Source organism: Panthera leo, chromosome C1, assembly GCF_018350215.1.
Source record: "Panthera leo isolate Ple1 chromosome C1, P.leo_Ple1_pat1.1, whole genome shotgun sequence".
Taxonomy (NCBI): Eukaryota; Metazoa; Chordata; class Mammalia; order Carnivora; family Felidae; genus Panthera; species Panthera leo.
Window position 1 is genome coordinate 192673000 of NC_056686.1, and position 13946 is coordinate 192686945.

The window sequence follows — 13946 nt, forward strand, 5'->3', positions numbered from 1 at the left end:
TTTTTAGCTAATGGAATATGATGGGAATAACCATGAGTGACATCTGAGAGTAGATCATAAAAGGCATGGTGGCTTTCTCCTTGCTTTCTCTCTGGACGCACTCATCTGGTGGGAGCCAATTGTCATGTTGTAAAGACACTTAAGCACCCATAGAGAACCGTAGGGTGAGGAACTAATGTTTCCTCTCAGCCGTTGAGAAACTTAAGCCCTCTGCCAATACCTGTGTGAGTGGACCACCTTGGCAGTGGATCCTCTAGTCCCAATCAAGTCTAGGTAACCACATCTGTAGCTGAAGTCTTGGCTGAAACCTCATAAGAGACTGAGTCCAAAACCACCTAGCTAAGTTTATCCCAAGCTGTGAGATAGTTAATGCTTGTTGTAAGCCATAGAGTTTTGGGTCAATTTGTTATACAGCTAGAGATGACAAATACAGATTTTTTTGCTCCTTAAATTCTGTTCTTTTGGAATCACTCTCAGTACCAAACGAATTGTATCATGTTAGATGGAGTGTGACTTTGTTATTGAGTTTTCTGGAAATTAATTGTGGTTTAAAGAGATATGTGTGGGTGCCAAGTTGACAGGGGTAGATTTTGGTGGCTTTGTAATGTGTCAGCTTAGCTGTTTAAACCGCATTTCCCAGAATCCCCATTCCCTTTATGTTTCTGGTTAGGGTGACACACAAGACATGCTTTCATGAGTGTTGGAAGGCAGAAGTGAGGCAGCAGCCATTTTGTTTTTTACACTCAGATGGTCAAGGCAGGTGCTTTCGTATCTCACATGCATTGTTGGCTCTCTATTGGCTCATCTCATTGTGGGGGATAGCAGCCAGGCCTGCAGCAGATTCATATTTTCCTGGGTTCTTCTTTAACTTCTCTGATTCCTGGGCTAAGTGTGTTTAGGTCCATGATAAAGAATGCCAGTTTCTGTGGGACACCTACAACATGAAGGCTGGAGGCCCCGAGAACTCACATGCATTCTACTGTGTCCTCATGGTTTTAGCTCATGCTCATGGTTCCAAGTTCTTCCTACTCTCTCCCTCTCTTTATATTCATCTCTTTTTAACTGCCTGACCTGCAGATTTCCAGCTCCAGCATCAGACCAAAAAAAAAAAAAAAAAAGGCCTTCTAGAAACTATTTAGTCACCTCCCACAACTGTTTAGTCAAATCCTTGTAACAAGTACTTACTTATTCTATTCTATTTTTACTTTTATTTCTCTGTATATCCTAATCTCTTATAGTTCTGCTTCTCTGATTGAAACTTGACTAATAGAATGATCTTCACCATTATCTTGTACCTTCAAGTATGTTGGTTGTCAAACCCATTAAAGTTAGTGCAAGAACCACAAAGCATCCCTGGGAAACACAAGGATTACCAGTCCACCACCTCCAGAAATAAATTCTGACTCACTGAGTCTGATGTGCAGCATAAAGATCTACATTTTATATATGCATCAGATTCAGGTGGTCCAAGCAACAGAATCTGAACAATTATGAATATTTGGTCATATTTAAAATATATTTCATTGAAATAAGGTTTTCCAATAGTAGAATTTCCTCTCCATTACTGGTGGTGCTAAAGCCAAATCTAGGTGAACTCATCCAAGAAGAATTTATTATTCACTTGCTGTAGGTTAGAAGCATGTTTCAGGGTGGGAATCAGTATCAATGTATCTGATGAAAGATATCTTGTAGAAAGTTTGACTCAGATAAAAGACTATTTCAGATAGCTGGCTATCAAAACTTTAATTTTCAACTGTATCAGTATATAATGAAAGGTTATATCATGGCATAAAAAATGTAATGGAAATATTGTTCTGTTTGTATTTTGTTCATTTCTACAGCTGGATTCTGGTGGGACCATTACCATGGAGGAGCAGATTGTCCTTGTCCTGAAAGCTAAAGTACAATGTGAGCTCAACATCACAGCTCAGCCCCAGGGAGGAGGTAAAGGTGCTGAAAACATCGTGTCTCCTTGTGTCCTCCCAAAGACTTCAAATTCCCCTTTGGAGTTCGTAGTAGGGAGTTCCTCATCAGTCATTGCATGTTTCTATGTGGAAGGGCGTGGTAGCAGAATCGTGTCCTTCTCATCTCCTTCACTACAAGCTCTTCCCTTCCAATGGACGGAGTGACTTGCCTGGTTTCTGAATTTCAGAATAGCCTCTGAGCATGTGCACATCGGTTTCTTTCTCAGGCCTCTCTTTGGGATCTGTTTGCTTGCAGAGAGCGTGCATGCTGGTCTGCCCTTAACCAGCTAGTAAGCTTGGAGGGGCAGGCTCTGTTCCGGTGGGTATTGCTTGCAGTTTTAGGTAGTACGTATAAAGATCAGAAGAACAAACAAGCAGGCCCTTTTATATGTACCTAGGCCCTGTTCTCAAAAAATATTTTCTCCTTAATAAGGTGATTATTTAATTTCCATCTGCCTGACTCTTTATGCAATTTCTCAATTAGTTCCAAATTCAAGTGGGAAACTGAAAAAACAGAACTACAACACTACAGGTGAGCTTGCGGTGGCTTTGATGCTCTTGGATTGCTCTATTGTTGGAGCTGTACAGGAACTATGGCTCGTGGTGGTCCTCACAGCCTGTTGGTCACTCATAGTTTGCACTGGGGCCATTGAGAAAAGCTGTTTATTGGAATATTTGGAGGAGTGGGAAAACTATAATGTTTTATATGGGAAAATGCCTTGCCTTAATAGTTGAATATATTTAAAGAGTCTTTTTTTTTTTTTAATAAAGGGAGCTGCAGTTTACTGAGCTTCCCTAAATTCCCAACATTCTGAATGCAGCAGGTAATATCTTTAAAGCTATGCCCTATAGTGAAATATCTGGTTTGATCTACTTCATTCTAGTCTCCAAATATTTAAGAAAGTTTAAAGTTTATCAATACCTTCTCCTGCTTGAATAATATAAGCAATTTGAAATACTTTAATTGCTTCCAGATTGTATGCTATTGTCATATAATTTTTAAAACTTTTTTTTATGTTTTTATTTTATTTTTGAGAGAGAGACAGAGTGTGAATGGGGGAGGGGCAGAGAAAGAGGGAGACACAGAATCTGAAGCAGGCTCCAGGCTCTGAGCTGTCGGCACAAATCCTGATGCGGGACTCAGACTCACAGACTGTGAGATCATGACCTGAGCTGAAGTTGGCTGCTTAACTGACTGAGCCACCCAGGCGCCCCGTATTGTCATATTATCTTATGTTAATAAAGTCATATGATTTTATATTAATTGTATATTATAATTTTTGTTCAAGCTGAGATGTGTCTTGCAAAATTTCTTTATGTTAGAACTTGCTTGCAGCAAATGCTCTCAGTTTTTGTTTGTCTGAAAAGGTGTTTATTTCAGTCTCAATCTTCAAAGATACACTTTTTCTGGACATGTGACTCTTGGTTGAGAATTATTTACCTTTAGCACCTGAATACTATTTCATTTTCCCCCTAGCTTCCACTGTTATTGGTGACAAATCAGTTTTTGGTCTTTGATGATGGTTAGTTTTTCCTCTCCGGCTCCTTTTAAGAGCTTCTAGTTGACTTTGATGTTCTACAGTTTTATTCTGTATCTACCTGTGGATTAATTTGATTTCTAGCGTCCGAGGGTCTGTGTCTTTATTCAGTGGTGGGAATATTTTGCTATTTTGTCTTTGAAACTTTGTTCTCCCCTGTTCTCCTATTGTGTCCATCTGGAACTTTATTTAGACAAACGTAGGACCTTCTTATGCTACTCTTTGTGTCTTCATGTCTTATGTATTTACCTTTTCTTTGTTTCTCTACTGCTATTTTGGGAATTTCTTCAGATATATTTTCCAGTGTGCTAACTCTTTGTTCAACTTTGTCTAATGGCTGTTTAATCCATCTACTAAGTTAATTTTGATTATCCATTTTTCGCATTCTAGAATCTTCATATTTAATTTTGATAGTCTTTTTATCCTCAATATCTTTTCAACTTATTCTTTTTTTCTTAAACATATTTTATATTCTGCATTTGATAATTCTAATATCCATAGACTTTGTTTGTCAATGCGTATTATCATACATGGTGGCTTTATTTCCTGTGTGTCCAATGATTAATGATAAAGAACTCATGAGGTCCTCATTTAAAGCACATTTTTCCAGAGACAATTTCTGTTGGCTTCTGTGAGGTGCCTATTGACCTACCTACGTCTATTTTAAAATAAATTTAGGCTACACATGAGTGTGAGCTTGTGGTTAGAAATTTTCAAAGATTTTTTTTCTATAGTTTTCTATTCTTTTTTTTTTTTATTATTATTATAGTTTTCTATTTGAATTCTAAATGGAGCCAGGAGTGAAACAAGCCAATCTCTTTCTGAAGGAAAGCTTTGTTTCTTGTTCCTTCACTAAAGGGGTCATTTTTTTGGGGGGGGGGGATCCTGTTATACAGGGGTTTTCTGTTCAATTTTTTGAATACATCAGACTTCAGGCTCATCTTTTGTTACCTGAACACAATCATAATCCAAGCTGTAAGCCAGCAAATCAGTAGAGGCCTCCAGGGTAAAGCCCCAAATGCATTGCCTGCTGAGCCTATGGAATAATTTCTAGCCTCAGTGTTATTCCATTCATTTATATATATTTTTGACATTTATTTATTTTTGAGAGACGGAGAGAGGCAGACTGCAAGTGGGGGAGGGGCAGAGAGAGAGGGAGACACAGAATTCAAAGCAGGCTCAGCTGACAGCACAGACCCGGACACAGGGCTCGAACCCACAAACCGTGAGATAATGACCTGAGCCGAAATTGGATGCTTAACCGACTGAGCCACCTAGATGCACCTTATTCCATTCATTTATAGCTAGCAAAACTGTGTTTTAAGAAAGCAAGTTTTTGTATTAATCTAGTCTTTGTAGTTGCCTTGTACTAGAAAGGAGCTCTCTGACACTAAAAGTGTCAGAAAAGAGATTTTTTCATGCCACCTGTGAAGAACACTGATTCTGATATCTCAAACATGCAGGGCTACTAACAAGAAGTGACATCACCATAAAGGGATTTATAAAGATTATTATCTATCAAGGCTAAATGAGCTATTTTCTATGGAGTCTCATGAAATTTTGAGCTGGAAGATGGAGACTAGCTAGTCCAACATTGTTATCTTCAGTGTCCCTTTAAGAGTTTGAGAAATATATTATGTGCTTACCGTGTATTGCTTCTGTAGTAAGCACTGGAAACAATGAATTGTTTCTGTCCTTGCCCCATGATGATGTCCTTGCCCCATGAGATGATGACCTAGTAAGGGAGGTAGACATCTTTCAGTATGGTGTGTGAGTTTAACAACAGAAGCATCCCAACTACAGAACCAGTGAAAAAGTATCTTAATTGATTGGGGATGAATGGAGGAGGCTTCCTGGAGGAATAATCATCTCATTTTAAGAGTAAAGGAGCAGGAATTAGATGTGTAGAGGAGGAGAGTAAAAGGACATTCCTGGCAGAGGGAATAGGATGGGCAAAGGCAAGCAAGTATGAATTGGTGACATATCACGTGAGTGACACATAAAAAGAATAAATGATCTGGATATAAACTTATGTAACATCTAAAATTTCTGAAGGTGTGAATCATGTGAAACATGTAGATGAATAAATATCAGAAGAGAAAAGATCCTTTCTTTGAGACCTTTTCCCATACAAATAGGATAGAATTAAATCTGGTCAAACTTTGATTTACTTTTCAGTGAAAAATTATGTGTAATTATATGTAAATTGACTCAAAATTTCTTCAATTTGTGTGTAAAAAACTAGAATGACATTTTGAATTCACTGGCTAATTTAAGAAATTTCCATTTTTAAATTCTCTTAAAGTTGAGAGATGCATATCAAAATATTTAGGAGTGAGGTGTTATGCTGTCTGCAATTTACTTTAAAAAGCCCACAGCAAAAAATAAATTCGATGAAATAAATATGGTAAAATATTAACAGGTCAGTTCTAGGTAATGTATATATATGCAATATTCCCTGTTTTATTTATGAAAAAAATTTTGTAATAAAAGGAAACATTTTCCCATGTCTATGAAAGAAAAGGAAAAGTAAATGCAAATACCTAGTTATAAAACGATTCAAGTAGTTAAAAACAAAACTCAAAATATTAATGGTCCTGGTTCGATTTCACAAATGTGGGGTTATATTGTGTTATGGGTAACTGTAGAACTGAAAAGAGACAAAGTTGGAGTCTCCAAATTTTAGATTGTTCTGTGTAAATATCACGGTTTGAGGAGCTTCACTAATAAGTAGTTTGTCCTGGCATACAGAAAAGATTACGAGGAATGTAATTAATGGTGTAATTTGTAAAGTGAGTCATCAGGCAATTAATTAGTTTCTTGCTAACTAATGAAAGTATTTACTCACATGAAATGTGAAATGATGATCAAAGAGGAGATGTTAATTAAGATTTCTCTGTATTATCTTTGTGAGGTCATGGCTTCCCCAATCCTTTCAACCTTTGTGAATATTTATTATTATCTTTGTCAAAGGGCCACCAGAGAGATGAACACAATCTACAGAAACATTATTTTTGGGGAATGTTGGTTTTCTGAATTTTGGGGGGTATGTGTGTGTGTCGGGTAGTATCTTGCAGGGAACTAGAAAAGTGTCCCCTTTAGAGCATGAAGAAAATGTCAGCAGATTTGGCTCCATAGCAGTTTAAAAACTACATAATTATAGAATAAACTGGTCATTGGATTTTAAACTTATAGTAAGACCTTATTCCATCATGTGGCTAACTCTTGCCAGAAAATATCAAATGACATTGCAGCATACATTTTATAGGGACAACTTGTTACCAGAACACAGGAACGCACAAGAAATGTTTGTCCACGTCCAATTTATGTAGATTGCACAATAGATATCCAGTAAAGGATCAGACAGTCCAGATAAATAAGGATGCATGACTCGTTAAAGACAAAGTGAATGGATGGGAAGCCATGTGGAATGTTATCAAAATACAGAAGAGTGCTTAGGGTAAAGTTGATGAAACAGACTGATTCATTGCACTCTGCTTAAACAAGAAAGGAAAACAAAATGCAGGTAATGGTGGAAAGAAGCCGGTGAAGCTGTGCACCAGAAGCAGGAGCCAGTGTGATGGGTTCCTGGGTTGCTTGTGACATGTAAAGGCCGGGCTTTTATTGTGTGAGCAAAGTGAGGCTGTTTCCAAGAAAACGTTCTCTTTTATAGGAACAGTGTGGGCGAGGGAAGACATTTTCTTTTTCTTCTTGCTTCAGCGGTCCCCAAAGCAAATCAAGTCATTTGTTTCCATGTGATATGGAGGACACTAAGAAGATAATTTCAGGTTTATGCTGGATTCTTTTCTGTACAGATCAGTGTTTGCATGACTATTCAAAACTGAACAAACAAGTTGATATCATGAACATTAGCTAGAACAAAATTCCTCAGCTACAGTAACTGAAAAATTGAGAGAGTTATAATGGATAGTACCTGTAGTAGCAGAATAAGGGTGCCCAAAGATGTCCATACCCTAATATCTGGTGTTATGCCTGTGTGTGCTATATTACATGGCACAGGGGCATTGCAGGTGGGATTATGGTTACGGGCCTTAAAAATAGGGAGATTATCCTGGATTATCTGGATGGGCTCAATGTAATCTCATGACTTCTTCAAAGTGGCAGGAGAAGGTGGGCAAATAAGTAAGGGAAAAGGAGAGTGGAGGAGACACTTGAAATGTGAGAAGAGTTTGACCTGCCTCCTGACTTTGAAGATGGAGGAAGGGGTCATGACCAAGGAATGCAAGTGGCTGCTAGAAGCTGATAGCCAGCAAGGAAAGGGGGAGCTCAGTCCTAGTTGAACTCACTGGACTTCTGACTTCAAGAAATAGTGAGATAGTAAGTTTGGGTTATTTGAAGCCATTACGCTTGTGGTAATTTATTTTGGTAGCAATAGAAAAATGAATACAGCACTCATTAAAAGTACTCTTATTTTGAAATGGAGGATATGTTCTCTTCTTGGAAGTTCCCACACAGGTAATGGAGAGGAGCCCTGAAGAACACAGTGTTGGCACTGACTGACTTTATCAAGTCCATGTCAAGTGCTGGGTGGCTAATGCGTGGAATAAAACAGAATTCCCCACCTTCAGGGTCCCTGTGGTTTCAGAAACCAATACTAAAATAACACTTAATATTGGACAGCAATGACAGCTCAGGTAAAAATATAGCAGGAAAGAGGATAGGGAATGTTTTGAATGTAATTCTAAATGGGGAAAGTTTATTCAGAAGTAACAATGTGAGTAAAAGTCTGTAGGATGGAGGGTGATAAGTGTTGAGGCCATGCGGGAATTGAACTGAGAGGAGAGCAGGAGGACTTTAGCTGAGATAAATAAATAGTGGGATCTTGAGGGGCTTTCAAACATTTATAATGTCTTTATAAGTCTTTAATGTCTTTATAAGACTTGGCTTCTGCTGGGAGTGAGATGGGAAGCCTTTTGGAAGATTTTGGCCTGTTTTGTGAATAACTGAAAGGAGAGGAAGAACGAATCTGGAAGCCAGATTTATGTTTCAATGAAAAATTTCTTCAATTTATGTGTAAAAAACTAGAATGGCATTTTGAATTCACTAGCTAATTTAAGAAATTTCAATTTTTAAATTCTCTTAAAGTTTGAGATGCATATTAAAATATTTAGTAGTCAGCTGTTATGCTGTCTGCAATTTACATTAAAATACCATAGAAAAAAATAAATTAGATGAAATAAATACGGTAAACTATTAGCAAGTGTCAATTCTAGGTGATGTATATATGTATGTGTATATACACACACACACACACACACACACATACACACTCACATATATACACTATTGTCTGCTTTACTTATGAAAAAAATTGTAATAGAAAGAGAACAAGTATTTTCCTCATGTGTATGAAAGAAAAGAAAATGGAAATGCAAAAACCTAGTTATAAAATGTTTCAAATAGTTAAAAGCAAAACTCCAAATATTGATCCCAGTTTGACTTCACTAACGTGCGGTTATATTGTGTTGTGGGTAACTATAGAACTGAAAAGAGAAAGTTGGAGTCTCCAAATTTCATTTCATTTTTTTAAAGTTTATTTATTTATTTTGAGAGAGAGAGAAAGAGAGGCAGAGAAAGAGGGAGAGAGAGAATCCCAAGCAGGCTCCACACTGTTAGCACAAACTGACATAGGACTTGATCTCACCAACTGTAAGATCATGACGTGAACCAAAATCTGGAGTTGGACGCTTGACTGACTGAATCATGCAGATGCCCCAGGAGTTTCCAAGTTTTAGGTTGTTCTGTGTAAATATCATGGCTTGACAAGTTTAGACCATGGGTGTGACAATGGAGATTGTGAGAAGTGATTGGGTTCTGGATGCATTTTGTCCATTCAATCCCCTCCCCACCCCCCCCCCCCCAACCGCCCCACTCTGTATCTTTATACTTGATTCTTGAAGAAAGTAGATTTTGTGAGAATTTTGTTTAAGATGAGTGTTAGACTTAAACAAATGTCTAGAATTATTGGTAAAAAAAAAGAAGGATCACTGGTAAAAAGGCAAATCCAAATCTTGGAGCTTATCTGTGAAGCTCAATCTGTTTCATATATCATATTTTTTAACATCAATTTTTTAAAATCTAGGGTAAAAAAATGTAGCTACAACTATAGAAGCTGTTCACAATGAATTCCAATGTTTCTTATATATAGTAATTGCTATAACTCATATATACTGGAATCACTAAAATATTTTTAATTTATGCAAACCAAATGTTCTTATTAGTGGACCTTTAAGGAGGCTGTGTGGATGAATCTTAGGACATTTGCACCTAGTTTCACAACTACTAATTTGTTTTACATTTTGCTGCAGGTATTTTGAGTGCATTTAGTGTCTGGTTCCAATTGCATTTTTGTTTATTTGCTTTTTAATTTTTTCCTTTATTAGAGGGAAATTGTTTCCCAGAATGGGATGGACTCATTTGTTGGCCCAGAGGAACAGTGGGGAAAATATTGGCTGTCCCATGCCCTCCTTATATTTATGACTTCAATCATAAAGGTATTGAATTTTTCTGCAATGATTAATTTGGAATAGAAATGTACTTTTCCCCCTAATGGATGCCAAGGGAACTGAGCAATCTCAATGTTTTTCTTTGTGTCTTTACAGGAGTTGCTTTCCGACACTGTAACCCCAATGGGACGTGGGATTTTATGTACGGTTTAAATAAAACATGGGCTAATTATTCAGAGTGCCTTCGCTTTCTGCAGCCAGATATCAGCATAGGAAAGGTAATGATATTGGGGTGCCTGGGTGGCTCAGTCGGTTAGGGATCTGATGATTTCGGCTCAGGTCATGATCTCACGGTTTTTAAGTTTGAGCCCTGTGTCTGGCTCCACACTGTCAGTGTGCTTGGGATCCTCTCTGTCTGTTCCTCCCCATACTATCAAAATAAATAAACTTAAAAAAAAAAAGGGAAAGGTAATCATATTTTTGTATTTGCAAACCCCTAAGGGAAAACAGAATAATATTTTTATGCAGTTCTTGGTTGTCAACTACTATATGTAAAAACCTTTTTATTCTGGGACAAAAAGATTATAAAAGATAAAAGTAAGTTTGGAATCTTTTTAGATATCTAGTTAAGGAAAGGTGTAGGACCTAAAACATTCTGTATTTTCTTTAGGCTAGAGTTATCTGGCTGAGATACAGGCATATATATTAATAAATATGTGTCGGTGTCTATTATGTTATAGCACATTATGTTTATATTATATTGTATTATGCTATATTACATTATATTATGTGTAAAAATTGAGATAGGTAGTCAGCAGCAGGATTCATGACTTGTTTTGTTACCTATGAATGGTTCCATCTCATTTCACTCTATATTCCTGAAGGAGATTTGTATTTTTAAGATGTATTTTTCATTTCATAAGATTAGCCAGTAGGTGATTTCATTAGTATATGAAAGATTAGAGTTGTAGAATTACGGAGCAGCAAGGGCATCCTATAGGTCTGCCAGACGACACCTTAATTTTACACGTGAGTCAACTCAGAAGCAGAGACTTTGGGTGTTAGATTGACCCAGCTCGCTGATGACAGGATCTAAAGTGGAATCCTGTTTTCCAGATTTCTCATCAGTGCTGTTTACAGTACAGCAATCATATGTAAACTTTGGAAACTTCTAGATAATCAATTTTAAGTGATATATATGCTTTAAAAGTTGTGCTTAAATTCCTATCACTCAGCCCTCGTAAGTAAAATTCTTGACGTATATGCATATGATGTTAGGAGTGAATATGATAAATGGATGTATAAATTATTTCTATGGTGGACCTGAGAACAGTCTATAATACATAAACTGCCAGCATTAGACATTTTTCTTTATGCTTCATTTTTTTTTTTTTTAGTCGGGGGTGGTGAGTAGGGAGAGCAGTAAGGGAAGCGGTGAGTTGAAGATGTCTTTGATTTTGCACTACCAGGATTTCCTTTCTTAACTTTCTTCTTTTCTGACACATAGTGCTATCACCTTAATGAACTCTAGTAAGTTCCTGAAAGAACTTCAGCTTTATATTTCATTGTTGACAAGCTTCTTGCATAAAATTAGTCAATGTGAGGAGATGATGTATTCCACTATGGAGCTAAAACTAACAATGAGTTAATATTAAATGCTTCAAAATAATTTTAATTTCACTGACACAAGTAAACAGTGTTTACTGTGATGAATTTGTTTGTGCATTAAATGATGATGCAAATCTTCCACAGCTTTTAAATGGCCATTCAGTTAAATCATGGTTTTATTTACACTGAACTCTACTCTTACAAACACTCTTTGTGATTACTATATATTCCAACAATCAAAGTAGCCAAGGATGGTAATACACCCAACTATGTACTAGTTCATGTGAAAATGATCTAAAAATTAACTGAGGAGCACTTGGGTGGCTCGGTCAGGTAAGCATCCAATTCTTGATTTTGGCTTAGGGAGTGATCTCCATGGTTTGTGAGTTCGAGCCTCATGTTGTGCTCTGCACTGACAGTGGGGAGCCTGCTTGGGATTCTGTCTCCCTGTCTCTCTGTTCCACCCTGATTGCTATCTCTCACAAAATAAATAAAAAATAAGCTTAAAAATTAACTAAAAATTTTGATGAATTTTGTTAGCATAAATAATTTTATCTCAATTAAAAAGATAAAGAGTGTTTTCTATTGTTTACAACCTTTAAGCAATAATTTGAGAAAACTTAAGAAAACTAAATATCCCCTACTAAGAAAACTGGATATCTCCTGAAGTTTTGATATACTCTAGGGCAAAGTGATATTACTTATTTATGAGGTATTAATTCTTAATGGTTGTAAGGAGAGCTTTTGTATAAGGAATAAGAAGTAAAAACCAAAAGAGTGTGCATTAAGAATAAACATCTTTATTGGGGAAAATAAGATGAAGATATTTTACACATCTGTTGTTTTGTTCCTTAAATAATTTCCTTATTGTTGGCTTGACAAAATGAGACAGTTACTATTAGTAAAAAGATGGGAAGGAACTCTTATGATAAGCCATAAGGTTATTAAATTTTTGAGAGTATTATACTTAAACTAGTAGTATACTCTAAAAATTACCATATAATACATCTCATTTCTAAAGGCTAAATGAACTTCTGGAAAGCAATTTAGCAATATATATGAAAAACACTTCAAAGTGGTCATAACCTTTCATCTTATAATGTTATGTCTAAGGTTCGAGTATAAAGATTTGGACTGGGGGGAATTGAATGGACAAAATGTTCATTGAACCACTAATTATTATAGTGAATATTCTGAGGAATATAAGTTTTCAGTGAAGCACCTTCCAGAGAAGGTTAAATAAGCTTATATAAATGTTTTTTGTAAAGACTTTGTGGCCTTAGGAAGTGCCTTTGTTATACAGTTCACAGAAAAAAAAAAACAGGTAATAAAGTTGTATGTATATTAAGAATGTAGATGTTCAAAACAATAGAAAATGCTTCATGGAGATAGAATGAAAAGAAATACACAAAATACAATGCTTCTTTTTGGTTGGTAGGAATTCAGGAGATTTTTCCTCCCCTCTCTTTTATATTTTACACATTATCCAAATATTTTCTATAGAAGGTTTTAATATTTTATTAATTGATAATAAAATGTAGTAAACATTTTTAAAAAGGAACAAGAGGCAAAATCTTTTGTTTCCAGTTAGGATGTAGGAAGCTGTAGGATGTAAGAATAGATTGAATAAGATGCAAAATTGTTAATTTGTAATAACTCATGATGAGCTACGGATGCCAAGAACTCTAAATGATCCTAATTCTGCAAGTGGGAAAGCCCTTCCTATAAGAGACCTGTGACTGCTGTTTATCGCTGGGTTTGTAGCAGAAGAGGAACAACCACACCATCGAAGGGAACAGAAAGAAAAGAGCCAGGCTTTTAAACCAACTTTTAACAGACAAGGGTTGGCACGAGGGCTTAGATTTCCAAGAAGTGAGCCACATTCACAGTGAGCTTTCACCCACCAACCAGTTGTTTCCCATGGGGCTTCACTGAGTGTGTGGAGGCCGTGTGCCAAAGGCTGGGGGTAGCACAAGTGGGCTAAAAGAAATCCCCCAAGAGTGTATAGGGTTCTCAGAATGAGAGGCAGCAGTTAGCCAAAGGCATAGGACAGAACAGAGGCCCCGTGGGGCCTTCACTAGATGCATAATTGTACAGCCCATATGCCAGGGAAGGGCAGGAGAGCAAAGCAAGATCGCTAGCAACTCAAAATGCTGACGGATGGTTCAAATAGCTGCACAAGTTCTGTGGCTTGGAAAATGTCAAGTGTGCTAAAATCCATATAATGGCCACTAGAGGCTGCTGGTGCTAAGATCTCCAGGTCTGCTGAAGGAGTCTTGATTCTGCTCTCGAAACCTAAAACCAGGATAAAAGGAATCACAAAAAACATAAAACAAAAAACTACAACAGAGCTCAACTCAGCTTAGCAA

At 36.8% G+C, this 13946-nt stretch overlaps 1 protein-coding gene across 2 annotated transcripts in view; it reads left to right on the forward strand.

Moving 5' to 3' along the window:
• The window catches only part of PTH2R (parathyroid hormone 2 receptor), an 82982-nt gene that overhangs the window by 22622 nt on the left and 46414 nt on the right, over positions 1-13946 (forward strand). The window contains exons 2-4 of one of the 2 annotated variants that reach the window (XM_042953124.1): positions 1842-1944; positions 9907-10017; positions 10126-10247. In XM_042953124.1, coding sequence (XP_042809058.1) covers positions 1842-1944; positions 9907-10017; positions 10126-10247 — 336 coding nt within the window. Of the gene's footprint in view, positions 1-1841; positions 1945-9906; positions 10018-10125; positions 10248-13946 lie in introns of those variants that run through there. The other variant, XM_042953125.1, reaches the window with a different exon arrangement.